Below are 13093 nucleotides of genomic sequence, written 5' to 3'. Positions count from 1 at the left end.
AATGAAGGAGGTCCTCCATGAAGACCTGAACAGGTCCAGACTGGTTCTGCTCCTCTGACTGGGGAACATTAGTTTGTCTTTACTCTCAGCTCTGGTGCTGAGATCATGTTAGATGTAACCACGGTTTTTATTTGCTTCTGTTGGTGAAAAGAAATGAAAACATTCAGAAAGTGAAAGTGTTGTTCTTTACTTGGTGAAATTTCACTGAATTATGAGTCAATACATTTATAATAAGATAAAAACAAATAGAAGTATCTGGTTTATTATAGAATATAACAACTAGATAGTCAGAGGTCAGTGTGATGTTTTGGTTCTTTATCTTCATCTTTCTAACAGAAAGTAAAAAGTCTGAGAGTTCATTTGGACGGCTGCTTGGAAGCTGCTCCAGCTTCATCTCCAGGTCAAAGTTTAACCTCTTCTTAGTCGCTGCGACCTGGAAAAGCCTTTCATGCTTCCATCAGTTCAGGACTTGATTGTTGTGAAGCTCTTCATGTTGGTGTGTGCCAAGCCCTGCTCTCCTTCAGCCGGTCCAGAACGCTGCAGCCCGTCTTTAACCAACACATCCAGACACGGCCACATTAAAATACTGATTCATTCATTTCGTTTTTTAAAAAGATGAGGGTTTTTAGTCTTTGTGCTGTTGTAATACACAGTATAACCACTAGGTGGAAGCACACTTCAACCTGAGAAGTAATGCCACAGAAAAAGTCACATGATCACACATTCAGAGGTTGTGGTTTGGCATATAACAAATAATCTGAAACTAAATGAATGAAACACTTTAGCTAGATTCTATAATGAAAACAAAACAGACTCATTTGTAAATGTGACAAACTGGGATCTAAAAGCAGCTACCAGCCTCCTCTCCACCACATATCATGGTATCTCATGTCAACCAGACCCCAGATGATGCATTGCTGCTCTGCATGAAGTAAAACCTCACATGGTGAAAAATATGTCAGACTTTTCTTCAGCTTTTCTCTTTAATCTGCAGAAAGAGAAGAGATAATATGTTAGCAGTAAGGCAGGAAACTCTGACATCAGGAGGTCCTCAAGGACGTGTGCTCGGTCCTTTGCTCCTTTCTCTGTTGACACATGGCTGTAGAGCCAAATTCATCACACATCAGCTCATTAAGTTTACTGATACAACCGTGGTTTGACTCCTGATAATGAAGTATTTTACACAGTAGGAGTGTAACCTTTAGTGTGGAGCTGTGATAACAGCAAACTGTCTCCAAATGGAAACAAAACTAAGGATCTGATTATGAACTTTAGGAGAAAAGGTCTCAGTAGAGAAAGTGAGCAGCAGGAAACATTTGGAAGTCATTATCTATCTGGATCTCTTCTGGTATCTCAACACCTCAGTCTTGGTTTGGTGTCATGAAACCCTGATAACTTTTCAGAAAAAGGTGTAAAAATAACGTCACTCTCTGTATTTCTTGCATGATGAGAAAAACTTTAGTTGTTAAATTTATAAAGTTTTAATTAAACAGTTTAAACCTGATATTTCTACAATTTAGAAACAAAAAACATTCTTAGAGGAATGAAGAAGGCCAGGAAGATGAATACTGGCTTTAAAACTATGGATCTCTAGAACATAATTTCACTGGTTCCTAAAATCACTTTAGTTCATTATTTAAAATAAATCTGGTTTATGCAGAGTCTTGTCTTTATTTTCTTTTAGCTTGATCTTCATTACATCAGCGATAGAAAGTGGTCATTTATAGAAACTTTGAGGTTTCCACGGTTCTGAATCTTGGAGGAACTTTTATGAATCAATCCAGGAAACCATCATTTAGTTTCCAGTCCCTCTGGATCTTGTAGAAGATCTGGACCAACATCAGAATCTAACAGGCTGGAGATGAGTTCCTAGCAGAGAAAAGCATTCAGACTGAGTGACTAAAGGTCAGATATTGGTTGGGGACATATTTAGATGAAACACCTCCTGAAACTTGAAAACAGACGTTATTAAAGGTTCTATGAAGTCAGAACCTCCAGCGGCCCACACACACTGAACTTCTTCTCTGGAAGTTTCCACTGAAGCCTTTTTTAGTCTGCGGTTGTGGTTTATTGTTGTTTGTTAGCTGTTCTACAGATCGGTGGTGCATCAGTTAGTGACGACCAAACAGGAACACATCAGTTCTTTTCTACTGGCTCTCTGAAAGCCACAGACCCACAGGAGGCCTGAGACCAGAGTTCTCACGGCTGGAAGAATAGTCCAGACCACATGGCAGATTTACCTGAACACCACCTACATGCATTCTGGTTCTGCCCGCCTGTCCATCACGTTTAGATGAGAGTATGTCCAGACCTGTCAGCATGCCTAGAGTACACCATGCCAATCTACCAATCACCCTGCCTGCTTGGTGACATCACAGATTTTAGGGGTACCTGGCACTGCTCCCTGCAGCTTTGCATGGGATCATCCTGCACCTCCATCTAAATACATTTGAGACTTCAGATGGGGAAGTCTCTGCTGCCATCAAGCAGTAGGGTCTCTGAAACATCACATCAACTGCAGCCCCTGTTTTATTGACCTTTGACATACACACCAGCCTTCACAGCAACATGTTGCACTGATAGACACAGGCATCCACCAGCTTTGAGGATGAGGGTGAAGCAGCGGACCTGCAGGCTGATGGATGCCAGCTGCAACCCTGATTTAATGAAGTCAATCACACCTATGGTGGTATGTCTTAAAATGCCAAGACAGGACATAGAAACAAAAAATCAAACCCAAAGCAAATTGTCAGGGAACCAGAGCTGTCTCATGCAGACATAACTGCCCCTGTTTTGACCTCTTTCTGACCTCAGTCAGCTGCACCTAATGATTGTTCACTAAGGTCAGCTCCCTGCAGGCTGATGGCTATGGAGTGATTTAGTCCCACAGATATTCCTTTAACAGAGACTCAATATTGAAGCTTTAACAGCCAACAGATCAGCTAGTCATTAAAGCTTCTTCAGCTCCTGATGCAGCATAAGATCTCTGCAGCTCCAGAGACATGAACATATCCCCACGTACCTGTTTATGGGGCCTCTGATTCCATAAAGACTGTAGAAATATATTTGGCTTTGGACAGCAGCTTTGTTCCTGGATCAGTGGTTCTGTATTCATAGGCCGACCAGAACTTGAGGCTTTCCTCTCTGAACTCTGTCCTGAAGAACTGAGAGAAGGTTTCCAGCCCATCTGGCAGAAGAAAAACACAATTACAGAAACACTGTTAATACGTAGATATGAACCAGATTTAGCTGCTCTGACCATGTTGGGACAGTCAGTAGAAGACCTGGACTCTTCTTTGGTTTCTAGAAGGTTCTGTCAAATACTGGACGGGTCACTGTATCATTGGACCAGTTAGACATGGTCCAGTAGGAGGTTCTACCACTACTAATACTGTGGTGTCACTGTGTTAACAGAGACATTTAAAACAATGAATAAAACCCTAAAATAACATGATTTAAATCCAGGTTCTGGTAGAAGAACGGTCCTGAAACCTAAAGAAGACTTTTGTCCATCAATGAGCCAAACTGGACCAGGTCCAAACCCTGACCAACCTGTAGGAACTGCAGTGGTGCTGAATGTACGTTACGATAAGTTCTCTCTTTGTGAATGAATCTCTGCCTCAGATGTTTGTTTAAAACCTCAGTAAAATTCTTCAAATTCAACCGGTTCTGAACCCAAACGAAGGACCAAACAACAGAACCAAGAACAAAAGGGAGGACCACCCCCTCCTGTTTACCAGTAATTGTCTCTGTGTCCAGAGGTGTCTCTAAACTAAAGAGATGTTTGTTAGGTGGTGACATATCTGGTGATACAGCACTACAGCACTTATTGGACCCAAATAAGAACTTTGTCCTGAGTAAGTTCTGGTTCTGATGGATCCTCTGGTTATCATCAATCTTTGAACTCTCTCCTCTTAGATTAAAAAGGTCATGAACTGATTTGGACCAATAAACACCTTCCTGCTGTCATCTGAGAGTCAAACAGGTTCTCCATCAGTTTTACATCTTTGATCAGTTGAAGTCTTGAAGAAAACTTTATCTTCTGATCAATTCTTTGATTATTCTGGGTAAAAGCTCGCGGATCACAGGTTGGGTTAGTTTGACCACATATTGGTTCAACAGTCATGACTCAGGAGTTGGGTCGGCGGGTCGCCGGGTTCTTTAATTAACTCCACAGCTTGACTAATTCTGTTGGGTCAAAGGTTGGGTACCTTGGGTCAAATATTGGGTCAAAATGTGACCTGATTGGTTGGGTTGAAGACAAGCCTCAGAAGAATCCACACGGTTCTCTGAAAGGTTCTGGATGTGAAACTCTTTAAAACCTTGTTTTACATCCAGAACCAGAATCAGCTTTATTAACCGGGTCTGTGCTCATGAACAAGGAGATTGGTTCCTCTTTGCTGTCAGTGAGGACATTTTGAACGCTGCGTTACAATTAGAGATCAATGCATAGAAAGCGTTCTGCTATGAACCTGTTAGCAGAGGACAGAACCGGGTCGCAGTCGGGTTCTAAAGGGTTACTTCTGTGATCCGGAGGAGGTTAACCAGGAAAATCATCTGTGAGAAAACTTTATGAAATGATTTACCAACAGTTTCTATTTTAAAATTCCTGATATTTTTATTTCTAAACTCTTGGTGATTTTTGATTCATTAAATCTTGACTCTGTTTCATTTCTATTTACTTGAGCTTCCTTTTTACAAACAAGAAATGATTTTAATCTTGTTTATTGGGTTTTAATCCGTGTGTTTTTTATTATTATAACATCTGGAAGCTCAAATCATGTATTAATGTAACTGATTCATTTCTGACTGACGTTCTTTTAATGAACAGAAATACATTTCTAACGGGTGTAGCTTCTAAAGGTTTTTAGGTCTGAATCTTCTGTCTTTTATTTTATTGAGAGTTTAAATTCTGCAGCTGGTTTTTCAGCAGAGACGTTTTGATGAGAAACAGGAAACTGGACGACCACAGAGCTGCTCGTCTGTTAAACAGAACAACCACAGACTGCAGACAGAGACGGTCCAACATGTCAAGCTTTGTCCTCACTGTCTCCTATTGAAATACACCAAGTCAGCAGTTAATCTGGGCCGCCTGATGAGGATTAGATTATTATTGATCGGTTCAGAGGTCAAAGACCTACTTAGAAAGAGAAAAGCTGGAAATACATTTATACAAGGCTCAGCTTAAAGCAGAACATGTAGAATAAAGCCTAGAAATGAAACAATGCAGAGCAGCATCAACCAGTCAAGTAGTTCCAGCGTTTAACAAGAACCAACTCATCTTAACGTGGGAATCTGGGCCAGAACCTCCAGCAGGTTGTTAGAACTCATATCTCAGACTGAAACCAGATCAAGATCCAGGAAGATTCTCAGAAACTGAAATATTTCCTACCATGATAAAATCAACACAATAATCTGAGAGAATATTGGCCAGAGAAAAGTTTTTAGACTAAAATGTCCACTGAGTCAGACTGGACCTCACAGACACCAACATCCTTCATCACATCATCATCCTCACCTCTGCTGGGTTTGACTTTCTGTTGCTGAAGATGAGTTATTTGGACGTCGCTGTACGTGATGTCGTCTCCTTTACCAGCTGAAACAATCAGGGATTACCCACAATTCAGTGCTTCATCATGTTTAGTTTAATGAGGAAATTTAAATGATGGTTGAAATGCTGGACTTTATTTATTTATTAAAAAATATGTAAATATGTGGTAAAAAGAATTAATTAGTAAATTAAGAAGTTTATGTTTCACCTTTTGACTTGTGATGATGTCTCTTCACCAGTAGAACCAGTAACACCAGTAGAAACACAACACATAAAGATGCAAGAGGCAACAAGATGGAAAGAAGAGATGATGAGGAGGCAGGAGGAGGAGTGGTTGGAGGGATGGAGGTGGTGCAAGTGGTGGTGGTGAGTTTCACTGAAATCAAGATATTTCTAAAGCTATGAACCAATTAATGAATGAAGAGACTTTATAAATTCTAGAGATGAAGATCAGTCATCCTGACCTGAGACAGAGATCCAGCTGGATGGAGACTCTCCATGACCACTGATGTTACACTTGTAGAGACCTTCATCAGAGCTGGTCACATGGTGGAGGGTCATGTGACCTGCAGGCTCAGTCCTGATGAGGGAGCCATCTTTAATGAAAGCAGCTGGGAGGTTGGAGGAAGTATTTGTTTGACAGCTCAGAGTGACATCATCTTCCTCCATCACAGGGAGGACAGGACTCTGCAGGATCACTGATCCACCTCAACACAGAGACAAACTACAGCATTTCATCCATTTCCACACAGCTTCATCAACACTAACTCCACAGTCTGATCTTACCAGAGACAGTGAGGTTGATGCTGCTGCTGGCTGCTCCCTCTCTGGACTCACACCAGTACACTCCAGTGTCATGTTCTCTGATGCTGCTGGTTTTGCAGGTAGAACCTTCTTTTCTCCACCATCTGTCTCCACACTGAGTTCTGGTTCCTCTGGCTGTGTTTCTCCTCACAGTCCATCCAGCAGAGATGTTGTCCTCCTCACAGCTCAGAGACACAGAGTCTTCTTCAAAGAACTGAGATCTACTGGGACTCACAGTCAGACCAGCTGGGAGGAAAGAAATGAAACTCACTGATTGAGAAAAACATGTCTTTGCATGAATGAAGTCATTAGAACCTAAAAGCAGAGATCTCCATGGACAGCAGATATCTTCCTGAATAACTTTGGTATCTGCCTCTGAGAGAGAATTACTGTAAGAAGAGAAAATGTTACTAACCTTGGTTTATTCTGCAGCACAGCAGGAAACTCAGACCTACAGACAACATTTAAACTGGTTTCAATAAAACTTCTCAGTTATGATATAAAACTGATGTCTGATATAGAAGCAGACCTCCAGGAGACCTCCATGGAACATCTGGAGCTTTCTTCTCCTTTAATAGTTTCTAAGCTGGGTTCATGTGTTTAGTTCACATATTAAGATGATCTTTTATCTTTTAGTGTTGAAACTAAAGTTCATTCAGTCTAACTTGTTTCTCCTGCATCCTCCACCATCATCAATCATCAGCAGAACAGGCAGTAATCATCTGATAAACTAACAGATGTTCTGTACTTACAAAGCAGCAGACTCTGTGGTGTTTCCTCCATTCTTCTCTCACTCATTTGATGCTTTTCATCTCTGGCTGGAGACGAAGAATAAAGACCGCCCTCTTCCTCTACCAGGTTGTTGTTCTCTCTCTTCATCGTTGTGCTGAGACTGCTGAGAATAGCAGTTCATCAAACATCATGATGACCACAGGCTAAAACAAATCCAAAAACCTTAAATACAAATCAATTAGTTTTTATTCATACTTATAATATACAGAATTTTAAAAGGTTAAAGTTTTCAAATCCAACAAGGTTAGAAGTTTGAATCCTTCCTGTGTGAAGTTAAGAAGATCTCCATGTTCCATCCTGACAGGACGTCCAGATGACATATTTACATCTTATTCTCACCACTTTAATACCAGATTACAGAATATAATCTAGATAATCTGCTGTTCCAGCATGTCGTTAGCTTCATTGCCTAATTGATTAAATCATATTTTGGCTTATTGTTAAATAAAAAAATACCCTTGCTGAAAACAATTTTTGTTTTCCAAAAACATTGATTTAGGCAATTTTTCAACCAATAAACTATGAGGCAAACAGCTGATTTAAATCACCTAATACTCACTCTGTTGTGTAGTAAACAAATGAACAAATAAAAAACTAAACACACCCATCCAGGACCACCAGAAGACCCTGAACAGCATTTAGTGCAGAAATGGATTAATTTCTGTTGTTTCTATTGTCATGGTTTTATTTAAACACCTGACCCATGGGCATGAATACTCCTGGTTGGTGTTGGAGATGAACTCCAGGGATGAGGAGTGGTAATGCGGGTGGAGAGTTCCGTGTGGTGGTTTGTAGCTGGTGGATGGAGGGCAATGGAGGATGAAGATGAGGAGCGTTGGGCTTGGAATAAACACTAGAAGATTGTAGTTTGTTCTGGTGGCTAGAGATCCAGGAGCACCAGGAGGAGGAACTGGATCTCAGCTCAGAGGTTTGACTTGGAGGAAGAGAAACACAAGGATTCTTAACATTGGAAAACACAGAATCATGACAACACAGAGGGCTTCTGGTCACATGGGTTAACACTCAAGCGAGGAAGGACTGGCACCTCCATCCTCCAGTTCTGGTCCAACTGCGCCCTCCAGTGGAGACCTAAGACATAATAATAATAATAATAATAATAATAATAATAATAATAATGTTTGTCATTGCCATTGTACATTTTTGGCCAAAATGCTAAAAAATACGGTCCAATGAATCAGGTGTACAGAGACACATCTACAACATGAAGGACTGTGGGCCCAGAGGACCAGGGTTGAGAAACATTGTCCTACAGTAGTAAATGTAATTATTTTGTTTTGTTTATAATAGTATTAAGTCCCACTTCAGACCACCAGAGGGAGCCGCACGGACACATTTAGGACCTGTTTCAAATACTTTTCTCCATCATTATGACAATCCTTTCACACTGTAGTATATATATTTATAATTATGTTTTGTTGCCTCTATTTACCAATTATCCAGGTCTATAACTTTACATTGAAGGTGTGATCTTTTTTTTCCACTACTTTTTATTTCCCTTTCTCGATATCTAATGCGTCAACTAGGTATCTCTGCAGACAAAGTGGAAGTATCAGAAGTAGTGCATTTCTCCACCACCAATCCTGATTGGACGAGTGAAAACAAGCCCAGCACATGATTGGACAAGCATGTGACTAAAAGCGCACACACTAAATGTTAACGTCCATTCCGTGTTTATAAGTGAATCTACATATCTACCAGTAATGTACAGTAGAGGGCACTGTTGCTTAGTTGGTGGTGAGCTGTGCTTTTGAACTGGTAGCAGCCTCTCCTTTCAGTCAGTGCTTAGGGCTGTATGAACCCACACATAGAAAATGAACAGAAACTCTTCATTGTCGTTTGCAGCACTTCTAGTGGACGTTTGACAGAACCTTGTTCTCAACAAAGCATGATAGTAGGACAATAACGGACTGTGAAAGCATTGTCACATTGCAGCCCTTGAACAGTGGAGCGGGGTACATGTTTTAGGGCTTTATTTGTTTAAGTTTATACATTATGTTTGCACTATATTTTCTTCTGCTGAAGAAAGGGACCTAAGTAGGTGTATTTATGTTCTCTTTAGTTTTCACTGTGCATCTCAGTGCCATTTGGGGCACTTCAGAAATATTTGGCTTTGAACGAAGTAAGAGAAAATAAACGAGAACCACTGCACCCTTCGAAGTTCTCCGTTTCTTCTTTGGTCTGAGGGACTGCTACACTAAATATCACACTAAATATATATATATATTTTTTGCAGTCAGTCCTATTATTCTTTCATTAACATAAAACTATTTACTAAAGCATTCATATGAACCTCTTGTAAATTTGATAAGAACTGTGCATAGTCTATGTAAAAGACCTAATGTGAAGGTGTTTTGTTCATTAATAAAACATAGAATGTATCCATTCGCATTGCCAACGGGCGACAACGCTCCACTCGCTCCACTCGCACCACAGCGTCGTCCAATAGGAGGAGCTTCTATCTGCTGCTTGCCGGTTTTAACTCAACATGGAGCGAGTCACGGTGCGTTATTTATGGAAAGCTGAACAATGGTGTTCCCTGGGTTCACCAGAAACAGAACCAGAGACGGTTCCAAATACAGGCGCTGTGTCCCCGCTGCCTGTCCATCTGTCTTTGGTAAGTAAAGAAATCTGAACTTAATAGGTAAACAGCCAAAATGTACTGCCTACATCTTCTAAATATAATAAACATTTTTGGGCCTAAACACCCCTCCCTGGGCTGCCACCTTAACGTGGTGGAGGGGTTTGAGTGTCCTAATGACCCTAGGAGCTATGTTGTCAGGGGCTTTATGCCCCTGGAAGGGTCACGGTCACCCAAGGCAAACAGGTCCAAGGGACCAGACAAAGCGCAGCCCACAGACCCCTTATGATGATTACCGAAGATGGACACAGTGTTCCCTCACCCAGACACGGGTCACCAGGGCCCCACTCTGGAGCCAGGCCTGGAGGTGGGGCACACTGGCAAACGCCTGGTGGCCGGGCTTTCACCCATGGGGCCTTGCCGGGTATAGCCCGAAGAGGAAACGTAGGTCCCCCTTCCGATGGGCTCACCACCCGTGGGAGAGCCCAGAGGGGTCGGGTGCAATGTGTTATGGGTGGCAGCCGAAGGCGGAGACCTTGGCGGTCTGATCCTCGTCTGCAGAAGCTGGCTCTTAGGATGTGGAATGTCACCTCTCTGGTGGAGAAAGAGCCTGAGTTCGTGTGCGAGGTACAGAGGTTCCGGCTAGAAATAGTCGGGCTCACTTCGACGCACGGCTCTGGAACCAGTCTCTGGAGAGTGGTTGGACACTCTTCCACTCGGTAGTTGCTCTTGGTGAGAGGCGCCGAGCTGGAGTGGGCATACTTGGTGCCCCCCATCTTGTCGCCTGTACGTTGGGGTTCACCCCGGTGAACAAGAGGGTAGCCTCCCTCCACCTACGGGTGGGGGATGGGTTCTGACTGTTGTTTGTGCTTATGCACCAAATTGCAGTTTAGACTACCCGCCCTTTTTGGAGTCCTTTGAGAGGGTGTTGGAGAGCACCCCTCTGGGGGACTCCCTTGTTCTGCTGGGGGACTTCAACGTTTATGTTGGCAATGATAGTGAGACCTAGAGGGGTGTGGTTGGGGGAAATGGCCCTCCTGTTCTGAATCCAAGTGGTGTTTTGTTATTGGACTTCTGTGCTCATCATGGATTGTCCATAACTAACACCATGTTCAAGCATAAGGGTGTCCATATGTGGTCTTGGCACAAGGACACCCTATGCCGCAGTTGCCGCAGATCGACTTTGCTATCAGTCATCTGGACTGCGGCCGCATGTCTTGGACACTCGGGTGAAAAGGGGGGCGGAGCTTTCCATTGACCATTAGCTGGTGGTGAGCTGGCTCCAATGGTAGGGGAGGATGCCAGTCAGGCCTGGCAGACCCAAACGAATCTTGAGGGTCTGCCGGGAACACCTGGCAGAGCTTCAAACACGTTCTGGGGAAGGTGGGGGACACTGAGACCGAGTGGGCCATGCTCTGCACCTCCATTGCTGAGGTGGCTTACCGCAGCTCTAGTCGCAAGTTGGTGCCTATCGCGGCGGCAATCCTCTAACCCGCTGGTGGATGTCAGTTTGACTTTTCATCAAAGTGGAGAAGAAGTGGAGCAACCTGAACAGCAGATAACAAGAAGGCTGAATGAAGGAGTGCAAAGTTGCTTTGTTTCTGCATTCAACCTCTGCCTTCATGGTTTATTAGAAAATACTGACTTCCTTTAGGAAATGTCAGAGTTTAGATAAGGGTCTCCATTTTTACCCTCATAGTGATGTTTGCAGTTATTAATGCTAAACATGTTAATCAAGCTTTGTAAGACCTGCAGATAGTTTTAAATACCACACTTTTTATTTTGAATTGTTTTTCATTTGTAAAACCCGGATTTACAGCAACTGCTCTCTCTCACACAGTGTGACATCACCCCTACGGCTAAAATAGATTATCAATGACCGTTTGTGTCAGGATTGCTAATATACAACTAACAAAACTAGTAAAAAACACAGAGAAATCAGAACCAGCTATAAATCTGTCATCAGAGAAACACTAAACTAAAAACAAATCTGTAACAGGTTGGTTTGGTTCTGCTGGAAGACAGAAACTGTTGATACCAGTGTTTGGGTTCCTCTCAGCTGGTTGGTGATGGAGATGATGAGGTTGACCCTCATGAGGAGGAAATAGACGACTAACCACTGAGATGTTTCTCATCAGCAGCAAGTTCTTTAGGAAGGTTTGTCTCCTCTGGTTCTACAGATCTTCCATCATCCAGCGGGTCAACATGGACTCACAGGTCAGCTGCTCTGTTCTGAGACATTAAAGTCTGCTGAGGTCCAGCTGGTTCTTCAGGAGGCTGGTTTGGTTTAAAACATGAACTTTTTTTATACGTCACAAAAACAGCAACAGCAGCAATAATAATTATCCCAACTGACAGACCGACCACCAGCCCAACAGATCCATCTTTGTTGCCTCCATCCGGGTCACCTGCAGAACAGAACCAGGTGTTAGTATAATCTGTCAGGTAGGAGATGTCTGAAGAACATCATCTCCTGCTCTCAGACCAGCTGCTTTCTACAGTCTCATCATCAACATCTTGAGGAAACATCTGACCAGTGGGGCGCTCTAGAAAACTGGTGATGTGAAAACTCTGAGTTTGGGAAAATTCTGGATTTCATGTTTAAAAAAGGAAAGTTAAACTCTGAGTTTATCACCATGGTAACAACATCTGAGTAGAGTTTCTACTGGCCCACATGAAGTTCTGTCCCACATGGATTTATATTCCTAAAGTCGGGTTCAGGTCAGAGCAGAATTATTCTGTAATATCTGGAGGAACATTTCTTGACCTAAACTGGACGTAACGTCATTCCCACATATTTTTATTTGTTGGCAAAGCTTTCAAATTATTCTCTGTTGTGCAGCAGTGATGTTGTTCTACCATCAATAATTATTAATAAGTGGGCTAAGGCTGAATAAAACAATGGTGGGTGCAGGTTTACAGGTGTGTGTGTTTATGAAGGCTAACTAGCCAGCAAGACAGTGAATGAAGTGAGAGGTTTGCACCCAGGATGGCGAACGCCGCCACGACGTGACTTTACACAGAGAAACTGGCGCCAAGTTGAACAAAGGTCAATGGTTGTAGTTGGTGTTAGCAGCCCAGAGAAAAGGGACACGATCTTGTGAGTCTTTTGGTGCTGTGTTCCCACATGTACAGGAATAAAGGTGTGGATGTATGAGTGTGGCGCTATGGCGGCTAACTGGCTAACAGCTAAGCTAGCAGAGAGAGATGTGCAATAAAAAAGCTGGCAGTTAGCTGTAGCAGCCAGGAAAAAGGACTAAATCTAGCACGTTTCTAGAAGCTGTGCCACTGTTTGTGGTAAGACGAGGAAAAGGAACCCAGACCCGGCCGGGATAAGATCCCCGCCC

General features: G+C 42.6%; 1 protein-coding gene across 2 annotated transcripts; it reads right to left on the bottom strand.

The window, feature by feature from the left end:
* Positions 1-166: 166 nt before the first annotated feature.
* On the bottom strand, positions 167-6202 carry LOC124865238 (regulator of G-protein signaling 5-like). 2 transcript variants are annotated; one of them, XM_047360196.1, is made up of 5 exons: positions 6016-6202; positions 5760-5927; positions 5519-5596; positions 3023-3187; positions 167-988 (listed from the first exon to the last, which is right to left on the bottom strand). In XM_047360196.1, exons 1-4 carry the CDS (start codon positions 6110-6112, stop codon positions 3027-3029), a joined length of 504 nt encoding a protein of 167 aa, XP_047216152.1. In that variant the 5' UTR covers positions 6113-6202; the 3' UTR covers positions 167-988; positions 3023-3026. The 2 variants fall into 2 exon arrangements, with proteins under 2 accessions (XP_047216152.1, XP_047216153.1); XM_047360197.1 differs by having other exon boundaries at positions 167-548.
* Positions 6203-13093: the final 6891 nt, after the last annotated feature.

Source organism: Girardinichthys multiradiatus, unplaced genomic scaffold (genome assembly GCF_021462225.1).
Source record: "Girardinichthys multiradiatus isolate DD_20200921_A unplaced genomic scaffold, DD_fGirMul_XY1 scaffold_52, whole genome shotgun sequence".
In the NCBI taxonomy this organism is placed as follows: Eukaryota; Metazoa; Chordata; class Actinopteri; order Cyprinodontiformes; family Goodeidae; genus Girardinichthys; species Girardinichthys multiradiatus.
This window is presented reverse-complemented; position numbering and strand designations above follow the sequence as displayed.